A 15,295-nucleotide genomic window follows, 5' to 3' on the forward strand; every position below is an offset into this window, starting at 1 on the left:
GTCTAAGTTGGTCATAGCTTTTCTTCCAAGGAACAAGCGTCTTTTAATTTCATGGCCATAGTCACAATCTGCAGTGATTTTGAAGCCCAAGAAAATAAAGCCTGTTAGTTTCCAATGTTTCCCCATCTATTTGCCATGAATTGATGCGACCAGATGGCATGATCTTCATTTTTTGAATGCTGAGTTTTAAGCTAGCTTTTTCACTCTCCTATTTCACTTTCATCCAGAGACTCTTTAGTTCCTCTTCACATTCAGCCATAAGGGTGGTGTCAACTGCATATCTGAGGTTATTGATATTTCTCCCAGCAATCTTGATTCCAGCTTGAGGTTCATAAAGCCTGGCATTTCTCATGATTTACTCTGCATATAACTTAAATAAGCAGGTGACAATATACAGCCTTGATGTACTCCTTTCCTGATTTGGAACCAGTCTGTTGTTCCATGTTCAATTCCCAAAGAAGGGCAATGCCAAAGAATGTTCAAACTGCTGCACAACTGTACCCATTTCACATACTAGGAAAGTAATGCTCAAAATCCTTCAACCTAGGCTTCAACAGCATGTAAACTGAGAATTTCTAGAGGTACAAGACGGATTTAGAAAAGGCAGAGGAACAAGAGATCAAATTGCAAACATCCATTGGATCATAGAAAATGCAAGAGAATTCCAGAAAAACATCTACTTCTGCTTCATTGACTACACTAACGCCTTTGACTATGTGGATCACAACACACTGTGAAAAATTCTTCAAGAGATGGGAATACCAGACCACTTCCCCTGCCTCCTGAGAAACCTACATGCAGGTCAAGAAGCAACAGTAAGAACTGGACATGGAACAGCAGACTGGTTCCAAATCGGGAAGGAGTACGTCAAGGCTGTATATTGTCACCCTGCTTATTTAACTTATATGCAGAGCACATCATGAGAAATGCCAGGCTGGAAGAAGCACAAGCTGGAATCAAGATTGATGGGAGAAATATTAATAACTTCAGATATGCAGATGACACCATCCTAATGGCAGAAAGCAAAGAGAAATTAAAGAGCCTCTTGATGAAGGTGAAAGAGGAGGGTGAAAGAGGAGAGTGAAAAAGCTGGCTTAAAACTCGGCATTCAAAAAATGAAGATCATGGCGTCCAGGCCCATCACTTCATGGCAAATAGATGGGGAAACAGTGGAAGCAGAGACAGGCTTTATTTTCTTGGGCTCTAAAATCACTGCAGATTGTAACTAAAGCCATAAAATTAAGACACTTGCTTCTTGGAAGAGAAGCTATGACCAACCTAGATAGCATATTAAAAAGCAGGAACATTCCTTTGCCGACAAAGGTCAGTCTAATCTATGGTTTTTCCAGTAGTCATGTATGGACGTGAGATTTGGACCATGAAGAAAGCTGAGTACCGAAGAATTAATGCCTTCAAACTGTGGTGTTGGAGAAGACGCTTCAGAGTCCCTTGGACAGCAAGAGATCCAACCAGTCCATCCTAAAGGAAATCAACCCTGAATATCCATTGGAAGGACTGATGCTGATGCTGAAGTTCCAATACTTTGGCCTGATGTGAAGAGTCGACTCATTTGAAAAGACTCTGATGCTGGGAAAGATTGAAGGCAGCAAGACAAGGGGACAACAGAGGACAAGATGGTTGGATGGCATCACCGACTCAATGGACATGAATTTGAGCAAACCCCGGGAGACTGTGGGAGAAAAAGAAGCCTGATGTGCTGCAGTCCATGAGGTCATAAACAGTCAGACACAACTGAGTGACTGAACAGCAACAACCACCAGAAATATAAATATTTAAATATAATTAAATATATGTTTATATATATATATATATACACACATATATATTTCAAAAGTTGTCTAAGCTCCACAGTTTAACTGTACCCTATCTTCTATGAATCAAGCCAATTATTTCTGATACAGGACATATTTTTATTTTAAATTGGAAAGTAAAGGCAGAGTGAACAAAAGAGGAATAAATGAAATTAGAGTAAAAGAAATAAATAAGAAAGTAAAAAATTCTCCCACAATATTTTCTCTTTTAATTATAAATGAAAAGCAAAATTCCAATTCCTTGCTGGAAGTTTGATATGGAAGCTTTCTGACACTGCCCTAAACATAGACATATGTGTTAATATAGACACAAAATATTTTTATGTAAAAATGGGATCATGCCATACATATTAGTCTGTACCTTTTCTATCTTAACAATGTATCTTGTGCTTTTTTCAGAGTGATACCTTATATAAATTCTTCATTCATTTTCATGATCTTGTAGTGTTGCTTTGAATGGATGCACCATAGATTAATCAGTTTCTCACTGATGCATATATAGATTGTTTCCATTATAGACACCAATACAGTGAACATTTAGTACAAATGTTCTAAATGTGCTAATGTTATTTGTTTTGTCTAGGATTAATAGTTCTAGAAGGAATTTTTTTTTCCCAGAAGAAAGAGGTTATATAATTACTGAAATATTTTGGTAGTACTCTTAAACAGATACAAATAAACCTGATCACATTTGGATGAGAATCACAGGGAAAATAAAGGCCATAGAAGCCACCCCCTAAAAGCACAGTTGAAGAATCTCTTTGTCTTGGACACAGGAGGGCTCTAGAGTTATCCAAGAAGTATCTTCACGTATCTAAAAGGCGATTCCTGGGACCAGAGAAGAGAATTGGAATTGCAGGGCCTCAAGTGATAGAACCATGAAGATGGGCTTTAGGTCAGGGTAAAGGTGAGGTCACTAGTGATGAACTGACATCCATGCCACTTTCTCTGGTGACAACACTCTGGTGTTTCTTTGGAGGAAAACTGCTCTCTAGTCTCGGCCCATGTGGTGGATAAGGCAGACTCTATCCCAACCTCAAATCCAGGAGAGGGTGCAGACCTGAAATAGACAACAGAATATTCTATTGCCTGGCTGTAATGACTGAGCTACGTATTAGCACATCATCCAAACCAGGGCAATGATTCACAGTTCTGAGGCTTTTGCTGGAACTATTAGGAAAAAAGAGTCCAGTTCCAGGGGTAAAATGTCAGTCTTTTCTTCCACAGAAGAAAGCCTGCCAAAGTGTGAAGCTGACATAAAACTAAGAAATGAAAATCAAAATTTCTGATGTCATTGACTAAGTAGTTAGATCCATAGTGCCAGGCTGAATTGGTTTTTTCTTTGTTAGAGAATGATAAACTTTTCCAATTGAGTTTCAGTTGAGGCCTCAAAGGCCTAAAATAATACCATTAAAGGAATCAAGTTCCTTTCTCTCCTAAAATAGAGTACTTTATCATCCATGCCTGATATACTAGGAGGCAACACAAGTTCTGCCAGTAATAGTTTTGGCCACCTCCAGTCTTTAGAAAACAAAAGCTCGAAAGACAGTTTTTGGTGCGCTGTGCATTTCCTCTCACAACCCACCCGGGGGTGTGGGCGGGGAGAGGAGGCAGGTGTTTGCATCCACCAGAAACCAAGTGACAGGACCTATGAAGGGCTACTCACTAGCTTGACAGAAGTCTTGTAGGGTTTGTGAAGACTGTTGTCTAAATCCCATTTGGAGAAAGGTAATGGTGAAAGCCTGTGGAAGAGCTGCTTGTTGGGTGTCACCGGGAGAAGAGACTACACCTGGGACAAATGGTGCATCCATTGGTGGATGCCTGAGTCTTCCACTAGAGCCATGGAGGGGATAGGTGGCATGTAGTTCACTTGCAAAGAACACTTACCCAACAGGACAACCAAATGAGCAAGGGGATCCCAACAGAGTTGGGAACAGTAGGAGGCATGCTGAAGGTGGACCAGCAGAAGTTTGCAAGCTGAAGGTTGGGTTCACTGGGAGTCAGACAGACATCTCCAACACCAAGAGAACTGCTGTCAGAGCCCTCTGAAAATAATAACAACAAACATGACAAACCTTTGCAAGAAAGAAAAGAAAGTGAAGTCACTCAGTCGTGTCTGACTCTTTGCGACCCGATGGACTGTAGCCCACCAGGCTCCTCTGTCCATGGGATTCTCCAGGCAAGAATACTGGAGTAGGTTGCCATTTCCTTCTCCAGGGAATCTTCCCAACCCAGGGATTGAACCCAGGTCTCGAACCCAGGTCGCCCAAATTGCAGGCAGGCGCTTTAACCTCTGAGCCACCAGGGAAGCCCAAAGAAAAAGCAACAACTGTGTATCCACCACATTCAGAGGGCATCAAATCCCAGATTACACCTGTGACGTTGTTGAATTCAGTGCCTGTTTCCCTTCTTGCCCCCAAGCCTGAGCCTGAAGGGGAGAGTCAGAAGCAAGGCTATTGTACAGGGAAGGAGGAAGAGTTAACGATGTAGCAGAAAAGGCAACATGCTTCAAACCCTGTACCAGACTTCTGCTTCAGTTGAAGAAAAGCATTAAATGGAATATATATTTGGAGTTTTGGTTATTAGACTGAACTGAAAAGGCCCTTTTCTTAACTTTTTATTATGAAAAAATTCAATGTATATAGCAATGTTAGGAGAATAAAACACTACCAACCTACCCATCACCCAGATTCAATTATCAGCTCAGCCAAACATTTGTCATCTCTTGCCCTACCTATTTCTCCCTCTCTACTGGATTATAACAAAGCAAATCTTATCAATAATTATTTCAGTATGCTTCTGTGCAAAATAAAACTTTTATCATCACAATCATGCCATTATCACACGTTAAAATTAAAAATAATTAGTTATCAAATATGCAATCAATATTCTGATTTCCCAGTTGTTTCATAATGTCTTGATACAATTGATTTGTTTGAATTTAAATCCAAACAAAATCAGCACATGCTTGATATGGTTCTTAAAGTCTCTTTTAATCTATGGGTTCTTCCTCTAACTTACTTGTTACAGACATGGGGTCATTCATCTTTAATGATTTGGGTACTGTGGTCCCAAGGTGTCCATGGTGGATAAGTTCCAGGACCCCTCAAATACAAAAAATCCAAGGGTACTCAAGTCCTTAAATAAAATGGCATAGTATTTGCATATAATCTACACATATTCTCCTGTATACTTTAAATCATCTCTAGATTTCTTATGATACCTAATATAATATAAATGCTATATCGACTGAACTGAACTGAACTGAGTTGTAAATATATTGTAAATGCTATGTAAATAGTTGTTGGTACACAGTAAATTCAAATTTGCTTCTTGAAACTTTCTGGAATTTTTCTGGCCCCCAGTTGGTTGAATCCACAAATGCAAAACCCACAGATACAGAGGGTCTATATTCTGAACTGATCCAACTGCATCTCTATGCTTTTTTCACATTGCTTTATCTCTGTATTTCCTGCAAACTTGAATTTAGATCTAGAGGTTTGATGAGATTAATGTTTGATTTTCTTTTTTAGCAAGACTTCTGTGTAGGTGGTTTTGTGTACTTCCTATTGCATCACATAAGGAAATACATAATGTCTAGTTGACTCTTTTCCTGCTGTTAAGATTGATCAGTGTGTTACAATGTTATCAGTCTATAGACTTTTCATGTGATTTCAGCAGCCATCGATGATCAAAACATAGGTCCATTTTGTTACTAGGATTGCAAAATCATGATATTCTATCACTCCTTAATTTATTCATTGTAATTCTTCTGTAAAGAAGGACTTTTCCTTATTAAATATTTGATTACTAAACTGAGATACAGTTCTTCAGGAGAAACAGGAAATACATTTTATTTTTTCCCTTTGTTTCCAGTTTACAGGATAATAAATTTGCTCTCCAGAACCCTCCAAAAGTGATTGATAGGTTGGAAGTTTTTTCAAGTATTTTATGAACGCATGATTTGAACATTTTGACTGTTCTTCAATTCATTATAAAGGATGAATTTGATCCCCAAATTGCTCTGTCTTTAGCAAGTAGGAGTTTCTTGAATTCGGGTCCTGCAAATTGGACTTTTCAAACCAAACAGAGGGATTATTTCTAGGTATGTTTTCCTGAGAGTGATGGGGGAAATACTGAGCTTCTTAAGGTTATGTTTAGGTGAAGACAAAGACTAATCCCAGCAAGTGCCATTGAAGGTGCTATGGGAGAGAGGATAAAATTACTTATCATTACACTCCATGGAGCCTAGGCAAAGGAAAAACTACTATCATAACAGCTATTGATGACATTTTGCTTTCCCACATGGCAATACTTTGTGAAGTCTGTAAATCTTTCAACCCGAACAAACTAGGTATAAATCTACCCTTCTCAAAGGACTTTTCAGTCTAGTTCAGAATATGCACTGTATTAGTTAAAATTAGGTTTGCTGTTTGTGACAGAATCTCAAACTGACGAAGGCTTAGAAAAGAACATTTTTTTCTTTTTATGTTAAAGAAAAATTGCTCCCATGCTGCAAGGAGGACCCAAGATCATCAGGAACCCAGAATCTATTTTATCCCATTCCAGATCAATCTATTCCATTGACCTCCTGGTGGCTCAGCAATTAAGAATTCACCTGCCAATGCAAGAGACTTGGGTTTGATCTCTGGGTCCAGAAAATCACCTGGAGAAGGGAATGGTGACCCACTCCAGTATTCTTGCCTGAAAACCCCATAGACAAAGGAGCCTGGTGGACTACAGTCCATGGGGTTGCAAAGAGTCAGACACCGCTTAGCTACTAAACAATAACAACAACAAAACAACCTCAACATGCAATTTCTACTTCTTGGTCTAAGATGGTCTAAGATAGCTGCTACAGCTCCAACCATCACATTCATATTCTAGTTAGGGGGAAGGAAGAAAAAGAGAATGAAAAGGGTATGATGCTTGCCGTTAAGGACGTTTCCCTGAAGTTGTGCTCGTAACTTTTGCTCTATTTTAACTGTTTTAGCTATAAAACAGTTAACATGACTAAAAAATGTAATCTTTATTGTGGTTGACTAGATGCCCAGATAATCTTCAGGGAGTCAGTTAGCTGGAAAGGAGGGGAGAATAGATATTTGGAGGAAATAGCAATCCTTGTGTGAAGCCCATATTCAGGAGAGAAAAGAAATGCTACCTCTTTTGGGCAATGTATTTCCACATATATGTCTTAAAACCTCAGAACAAAGGAGTAGAAACCATTTAAAGTATCCCCTTTCCCAAAATCTAATCTTGATTATGCTGAGGCAGTTCACTCTTTGGGGTTCTCAAAGAGTTAGACACAACCAAGCAACTAAACAACAGCAAATCCAGTATATGAGACAAAATTACGCTGTGGTGTGGTAATCTACATGGAAAATAATTCTTAGATCACTGCACTCCTCTATAGCAATAATGGTTGTTCTGTTTCTTTATTTACTATTATTTGTCTGGTATATGCCATCTCTGTTTGCACTGAGATTTCTTGGTTATTTATGACTTGCTAGAAGTAGGACTCACTCGTGATACCTTATATCCTAATTCTAAGGCCAGATGCATGACTGGCACCCACCACTTACAGAGTTTATGGGATTCAGTTCTCAAAGGGACCGTCACAAAGAGACTAAAGATCAGTGAGGATAAGCCGATTTCTCAAAGAGAAACAGTTTAGTAAGTGACAGAGCTGGAATTTCAGCATAATTCTCTGTCTCCAGAGCCTGTGTATGCTTTGTTTAGTATGCCGTTCTGAAGGATTTACTTATTTTCAGCATTTCCACTAAATTTTGCAATGGAAAAGCAATCATTTCACTGTAGCATAGATAAACCACTACAAGCTTTCATTTAAATTTAACAAATTAATAAACTTTAATATTTCTGTTAAGGGTTTTATGCCCATTGTCTCTCATAATTGTCCAACCCAGTTTTCTGATTACTCATTCAACATTTTTCTAAACATCCTTTTAATGTGCCAGGCACCATGATAGTTGCTAAATATATAATGGTGAGCAAAACCACACACCGTCCTTGCCATTAGGGAGCTTCTAGACTGATATTGAAGCTGGAACTCCAATACTTTGGCCATCTGATGTGAACAGCTAACTCACTGGAAAAGACCCTGATGCTGGGAAAGATTTAGGGCAGGAGGAGAAGGGGACGACAGAGGATGAGATGGTTGGATGGCATCACCAACTCAATGGACATGAGTTTGGGTAAACTCCGGGAGTTGGTGATGGATAGGGAGGCCTGGCGTGCTATAGTCCATGGGGTCACAAAGAGTCTGACATGACTGAGCGACTGAACTGAACTGACCTGAGACTAGTGGGGAAGACAAACACTAACCCAAAAATCACCCTCCAAAAAGTACAATGACGACTGTCATGAAGGATATGTCATAAGGTGTCTTCCACATATAATTGGTGGAAATGACTTAGTAAAGCCAGGAAGGCTTCCCTGAGGAAGTGACATGTAGGCTGACACTAGTAGTATAACTTAGAGCAGGTGAAGCAGGGGAGAGGAGATGTTTTCAGGCAACGGGAGCAGATATTCAAAGCAGCCTGAGAAGCATGCATGAGGGCTGAAGTGAAAACATGTGAGCAAGGCATGAGATGAGACTGGCAAGGAAGCCAGAGAGCAGCCCCACATGCAGGAGCACCATTACTCCCCTTCACAGGTAAAAACACTGAGGCTCCGAACCCTCAATAATTTGCCTGTATTCTCACAGTTAGTAAGCTGGTGGAGCCAGAAGTCAACCTCTGATAGGTAAAGATATCCCTAGAACCCTTGCCTATGTTAGCTTACATGACAAAGGGGGAATTAAGGTGCAATGTGGGATTAAGGTTACTAATAAACAGATCTTAAAATTGGGAGATTATTTTAGGTTATCCACACAAACCCAGGAAGGCAGAAGAAGAGGTTACAGTTGTATGAGATAAAGCAATTGACTGCGGCTGTAGGCTCTGAAGATGGAGGAAGAGGGCTGAGAGTAAAGGCATGAGGGTGGCTCTAAAGCTGGGAAGGGTAAGGAAACATTCTACCTGAGATCTTCCAGACAGGATTGCACCCTGCTGACATCTTGATTTTAGCCCAATGAGACCCATTTGGCATTTCTGAACCACAGAACAATAAATTCACGAAGCACTAAACTTGCTGTAATTTAAAAAGCCAACAGAAAACTAATATACAACCCATGTCCCTCGACTCCAAAGCACATGTTCCTACCCCTTGTGCTACGGGGCTTAACTGTTAGATGGGCTAAACCAGGAACTATAAAGATTGAACTCTAATCAGTCATGTCATTTTGAGTCTAAGGTTTTTCAAATATTTCTAAACCATACAGCAAAGGGTATGCATAATTTTTACATATGCCTCATAGTTTTGTGAATTTCGAAAGGATGTGGTTATGGGCTTTGACATCAGAAGAGAAGCTCCGCGATGTTGACTGAACGTTGATAGAGAGATAATATTGGAGGCAAGTTGCCTTTGAACAGCTCTCTGAAGACCAACTGCCTCCCCATCGCATTCCTTGCCCTGAAGCTGTTTCCTCTGGTTGTGCTGAGGGGTGATGCGCAAGGTGCATCACTTTTCAAGAACTGGATCATGAACAACTTTATCCTCCTGGAAGAGCAGCTCATCAAGAGATCCCAACAAAAGAGAAGAACTTCTCCTTCAAACTTTAAAGTCCGATTCTTTGTTTTAACCAAAACCAGCCTGGCATACTTTGAGGACCGTCATGGGGTATGTGATCACTCTGTTTTGTCTATTTTTAAAAGAGCATTTTATAGTTAGATTGGGCTGAATCATGAAGATATACATAGAATAAAATAAGAACACGGACAACACAGATGTACTTATTATAACAACCTGAAAAGTATAGTAAGAGTAATTGGGAGAGAACGCGGAGAGTAGTCAAGAAAGGGTAATTGTATTAGGTGATTTCAGTAAAAGAGTAAGTTTACTGCTCATTAGCTTGTCTTTCCTCTATAAGGTTAAGTTTAACTTTTAAATTTTATTTGGCAAAAGAAATGGTTAAGTGAGGGGTCCCGTTCAACATTTTTATGGATTCAATTTTATTTGTCTCAAAGTCATCACTCACCTGACATTTGGAATAATAGTCCCTGGGCATTTAATTGTCTAAAATTTACAAAGCCCAGTGGTAAACCTCTTCATCCCTTAGAGAACTTCCCAGGAGACGAGGGTTATCACACACAAAATATAATGCAGTACAGACCAGCAGTTCTTACCAGAAGATTACAGCTGCTTAGCTAAGTCAGTCTTTATATTTCTAAAGATATTCTTATATACCATAACATCATTAATAATAAGAGTAACACAAATAATCATAACAATGCAGTTTGGTACAAAAAGCACTGGAAGAGGGGTCAGGGGACCAGACTCCACTTTTCTCTAGGTGAGTTAGCCTCAGCAAATATCTCTGCGTCAAGTTCTTTCTTGATAAAATGAAAGGACTGGAAACACCACCTACAACATTCCTTTCTTCTTTAAAATCCTTTGTTTCTATGAAGTAGCACTTGTACAGCCCATCTCAGCAATTTTTCGAAGCATGTTTGCCTTCTTGCTGTATCACTGTATTATTTTTCTGTCATCAGGGAGGTAGCAAAAACAACATTAGGTGCTTGATGGTCACTTAGAGACAAAGGCACTCCGATTCTTGGCAGGACCAAACTTAGTAGTGTAAGCATGAGTTTGGGTCTTTTGAGAGCCGGGATTTGAAGTGTTCAATGATATGGGGTCTGGAAAGAGGCCAGGCCAGGTATGGAGCCTACAAATGCCTGAACTTCTAAGCTGCTGGTGAAATAATACCGCCTGTTTTTTACAGGTGAAAAGACACGCTTGTTTTAAGTAGATTCTTACTGATAATAATCCACCAATCAGTCAGGAAGAATATGGAATTACTTATGTGCCAGGCCCCTTTAGTAGGTATTCAATATGTATTCTTTAACTAAATTAACAGAGGGCCAACAGCCAAGTTTTCAACTTGGAGGATTCATCATTTAGAGCTGATTAATCATATGACCTCGGTCATTTTTTTTTCAATTGTGAATGGGACATTAGAAGCTCTTGTTTCATGTTTAAAGAGTTTTCATTTACATTTAGATATTTTTTCAAAATCCATTTTGTAGTTTTCACCAATTGTTTTTCCTGACTCAACATTCAATATAGTATCATCTCATGTAGTTAGTACTGCTTGTTTCTGAGAATAATTATTGCTTGTGAACTGTTTGGTTGTGAGTTCTGTACAATGGTATTTGCATATAGTCATACAAAAAATAATCTTGATTCAGAATTTTGTTGGTTATAATTTGTATGTAGACAAAGTTGTAAAAATAACTCAGTTTTTTCATTTGAGCATTATGAAAATTCTAGGACAATTAATTCATCCTGGGGAGCCCTGCACTATAGTTTCTAACATTTTCATGTGGGATACAGCAAACATCTGTTTCATAAACATCAAATTTCTTATTTTCTAATGCCTTTGCTTTATATTCATAAGTAACATTTTAAAAAGCATTTCTTTAAATATTATAGGAATTTACTGATTATAAAAATTTTCAAAGTTACTGAAAAAGACAAGATATATTAGTTATTATTATTTATTCTCTATGTGACATTCCATTGCTTAGAGCCATCAATTTGCACACAAGAGTGCATTGTTCATTGCCCATAAACGAGAATAGTATTACACCTGTGGGAATAAAAGGTCTTAAGCATTTTTTTTTAATTTATTTTTTAAAGTGAAAACTCAGGTTTGCCATTTGTAAAATGGGTGTGATAATAGTATTCACTTCATGGGGGAAAAAACGGTGAAAATTAAGAGAGGATGTATTTAAATAGACCTATCTGAAAATTACCATTTTGGTAGATCCCAAAAAAAAGTCATATATTGGCAATTTCATGTAGTTCAACTTAATATATAAAGAACTGAGCATAAGTCTTATCACCTAGTAAACACCTAATAAAATTTAACTACTATTTGTATCATCATTATATCTGTAAAGGAGAATGCAGGGTGGTATAACATAATCATTTCAAATGAAGGGAAATATTAAGATTCTTCAAAGTCAGGCTAACATCAGAGTCTTGAGTTCCCCCTCTTCCATGGCTAAATACATGTGTGTGGGGCAAGATATACGTGCATCATGAGATATATGATGTTGGGTCAATATTTCCCCTCTCTGGGTCTCAGCTTCTTTTTCTTTTTTCTTATTTATAAAATTCTGTTCATTGCAGCTCTAAAATTCTGTGGATTTATGACATACGAAAACAATTCTTCCACATATTCAGGAACAAATACTGTAGTTCTGCAAAATAAGTATATTTTTTCCTAACTTAGAATTGCCTTGCCCATTGTCATTATACTACATCCTGATTGAGCATTTTGTTTTAATATGGATTTAGATATTTTATCATATGCCTGTTTGCCACATTGAGATGCGCAAGTATTTTCAGTGGGGCCAGGAAACCCCTTCATCATGCTGGAGTAGTGGGCCAAAAAGAAGCAGAGTTGACAGGTGGTGGCTTGCTGGCAGCCATGATTTCAGACAGTCCCCTGTGTCTGCCAATATCTCAGCAAAGTGGTCCCTGTTGTTGGACACTCTTTAACAGAGGACAAGGAAAAATAAGAGTCCATCTGCTAAATGCCAAACAACCATTGTAATGGCAGTGGCAGTAGAGAATATGTGAGAGATTTTGTTTGTAGTGTTTGCCAATTTCTGTAGTGTAAATACTCCCATCAAGATCAACTTCAAACTACTAATGTAAAGTCTACTAGCTGACAGAATTCCTGAAAATTTAGCAATCAGCTCTCATGGGCCAACACAAGCAGGCTCCAGCACAACATAGGCAGGCTAAAATAAAAATAAACTTCTGGGAGGTAGCTACCTGAACAGTGTACTTAGTTGCACAGGACTGATATCAGATCCTTTTTAGGGGTAAAAGAGAGAAATGGTGGGCTTCAGGCACTCTGAGGAAGCAGAGGATGGGAGGCGTAACACAGATAAGAGACGAGAGTGGTGAGGCTAGAATAGTCAGCTAGTGGTGGGTTCAAATGGTGCTTCTTTCACTTTCTAGATGTGGGATCTCAGGCAACACATTTAACCTCTTCAAGTCTCTGTTTCCTATTTGTAAAGTAATGACCCCAGCACTACCTACTTCAACCAGTGTTGAGTATTTCGTGAGAAAAGTATGCTGTAAGCTTGGTACTAATAGGACCGTCTTGATATTCTGAAAGGCCCTCAGGAGAAAAGGAAAGGTTTCCCTATTTTAATGACTCACTGCACCTTAGGAATCAAGTTTGCCATGGTCAGCGTGGCACAGGAGCCATTACCATTTACATAAGACAGGAAAAATAGTCAAAATCACCATTCTAGTCAGTGGGTGGAAAGGCTGACTACTCCTCAAGGATACTTCCCTTTAGCCTACTGATCTAGTGGCAGAAACATCTCTGTAACATGTGTCCGTCCTAAATTAAAGATGGTAGGTGGGGAGAGTGTCCACTTTCCTTGCTTCTGGCAGCAGTATTGCACAGTGGTCAAAAACACAGCTTCTGGTGTCAGATTTGGGTCAAAGAGCAGCTTTTCCACTTAAGAGCTGTGTGGCTTTGCAAAGGTTGCTTAATGCTCTGTGACCCTCTTTAAGGCTGTTTACCTGTTATAAAATGATCACTCCTCAATTTTTTTAAATGAGATGAATGTCATCATTATTTTAATAACAACAGCAACTAATATTTACTATTTACTATTGTCAGTCACTATGCTAAATGAATTATTTCACCTAATCCTTATACCTACCTTGTAAGTTAGGAACTACCATTACCCCAATTAATGGAGCATATAACTGAGGCAAAGAGAATTTAAATAACTCCCTTATGTCTCCAGAGGCAACACAGCCTCCTTGACGAACAGCTCTTATCACTATGAACAGTTGTTGCTCTTAGGTAATTGGGGTCTCCACTGGGTTATTACACAGTATGTAATGCCTTCTTGCTCTAGAGTCCTCCATGTAAAGGCAGTCTTGAAAATCAGCAACCACACCACATAGGTCTTCTGCAGTGAAATATGTGATGAGCTCTATCATTTCCACATACAGTCCAGGACAAGTCTTTGCCTTCTTCCACTTCTGGGAGCTTCTACCATGTGTCCAAACTTTGGTGCTGAAAGTTCCTCTAGGATCTGTCCATTTCTCTCCATTTCCTAGAGTCACCTTCTTTATGGAAGCTGCCAGCATCTCTCACCTGGGATTGTTGCCACCTCCTAACGGTCTCCATGCATCCACTATACTTTCTCCCTGCACCCCTGTTCCCTATCCCTACACCCATTATACCCTTCCCACCACCACTCCATTCCCCACAAGGAAGCCAGGGTAAGCTTTTCACATGGTGGCTGTGGACTGTGATCATGTCCTGATGACCCTCATCAGAAGCTGGCATGTCCCTTCAGTGGTTCTTCCTTTACCCTGAGAGTGGACACAAGAATCTACCACACTGTCTCCTCCATCCCAGTTCATGCTCCTTTGATCCCCTCTCACTGAGTGCCAACCACGTGAAATTTTCTTCAACTTTAAGACCTCCATTTTTCAGTGCCGCTTACTTGGAGAAGTCTTCCTTCATTTCCCCAGCCTAGGTCATCTCTTCTTATGCTCTGCCACAACAGCAAACACCTTTCTTTCAGCATGCATGCCAAAGTTATAATTATCTATTTATTAATGTGATCATTGTGCTAATGTCATTCCCTGACCCTACCCTCCATTAGATAAGCTTTACAAGGGCTGGTGCCCAATTTGCTAAAGATGGCATCACCAGTGTCTATCACAGTGCCTGGTACATATTATTCACTCATTCAAAATTTGTGAAAGAAAGAAAGGAAGGTGGGAACCAAGGAGGAAGAAAGGGTACGAGGTATAGATACAATTGCAGAGATTAAAGTTATACACATGGTCCCTTAACAGAACAAGGCTCAGCACCAAAAGAGTTGAGAACAAAACTAGCGATACAAGACTTCAAACAGGCAATTCCTGGGTGCAGGGGTAAATAAACAGAACTCCCTGGAGATAGCAGTTCATGGCCTAGTCTTGAAAGATGAAGAGGAGGATTCAGGAGGTTGGAGTTTTAAGATTTGGGTCAGAGACACAGGTAAAAACCGACAGGTGGGCCAGTTATCCCTCCCATCTCCTTTTAGGAGAATCAAGCAATTCTGCTCTCTTTCACCCTCCAACCCTGTCTTACCCTTCCATCCTTCCCTTTTACAAATAAACCTTTTGTAGATAATATTCTCAGAGGTACCCCAGGATTTTTGCTTGAAACATTCACCGCTCATGAACTCTCTTCACTTCATTCCTATGTGACTGAGTTGCCTTCTGGCTCAGCTCCCACTGACACTCAAGACTCCATACAATCTACTATCCACACACCTAGAATAGACTTTTAAAATGAGAAATCAGATACC

At 39.4% G+C, this 15,295-nt stretch overlaps 1 protein-coding gene and 1 long non-coding RNA gene across 3 annotated transcripts in view; one reads left to right on the forward strand and one right to left on the reverse strand.

Moving 5' to 3' along the window:
• Nucleotides 1-2,018: 2,018 nt before the first annotated feature.
• Nucleotides 2,019-15,295, reverse strand: part of LOC133062610 (uncharacterized) — a 40,518-nt gene continuing 27,241 nt past the window's right edge. The window contains exons 3-4 of the long non-coding RNA XR_009694214.1: nt 3,720-3,877; nt 2,019-2,892 (exon numbers count right to left, since the gene is read on the reverse strand). This is a non-coding gene — a long non-coding RNA (uncharacterized LOC133062610). The remainder of the gene's footprint in view (nt 2,893-3,719; nt 3,878-15,295) is intronic.
• ITK (IL2 inducible T cell kinase) overlaps nt 9,277-15,295 on the forward strand; it is a 63,041-nt gene continuing 57,022 nt past the window's right edge. For both annotated transcript variants that reach the window (XM_061151827.1, XM_061151828.1), the window contains exon 1: nt 9,277-9,569. In XM_061151827.1, the coding sequence (XP_061007810.1) occupies nt 9,432-9,569 (138 nt within the window). In that variant the 5' untranslated portion in view covers nt 9,277-9,431. The remainder of the gene's footprint in view (nt 9,570-15,295) is intronic.

Source organism: Dama dama, chromosome 9 (genome assembly GCF_033118175.1).
Source record: "Dama dama isolate Ldn47 chromosome 9, ASM3311817v1, whole genome shotgun sequence".
NCBI classification, from domain to species: domain Eukaryota; kingdom Metazoa; phylum Chordata; class Mammalia; order Artiodactyla; family Cervidae; genus Dama; species Dama dama.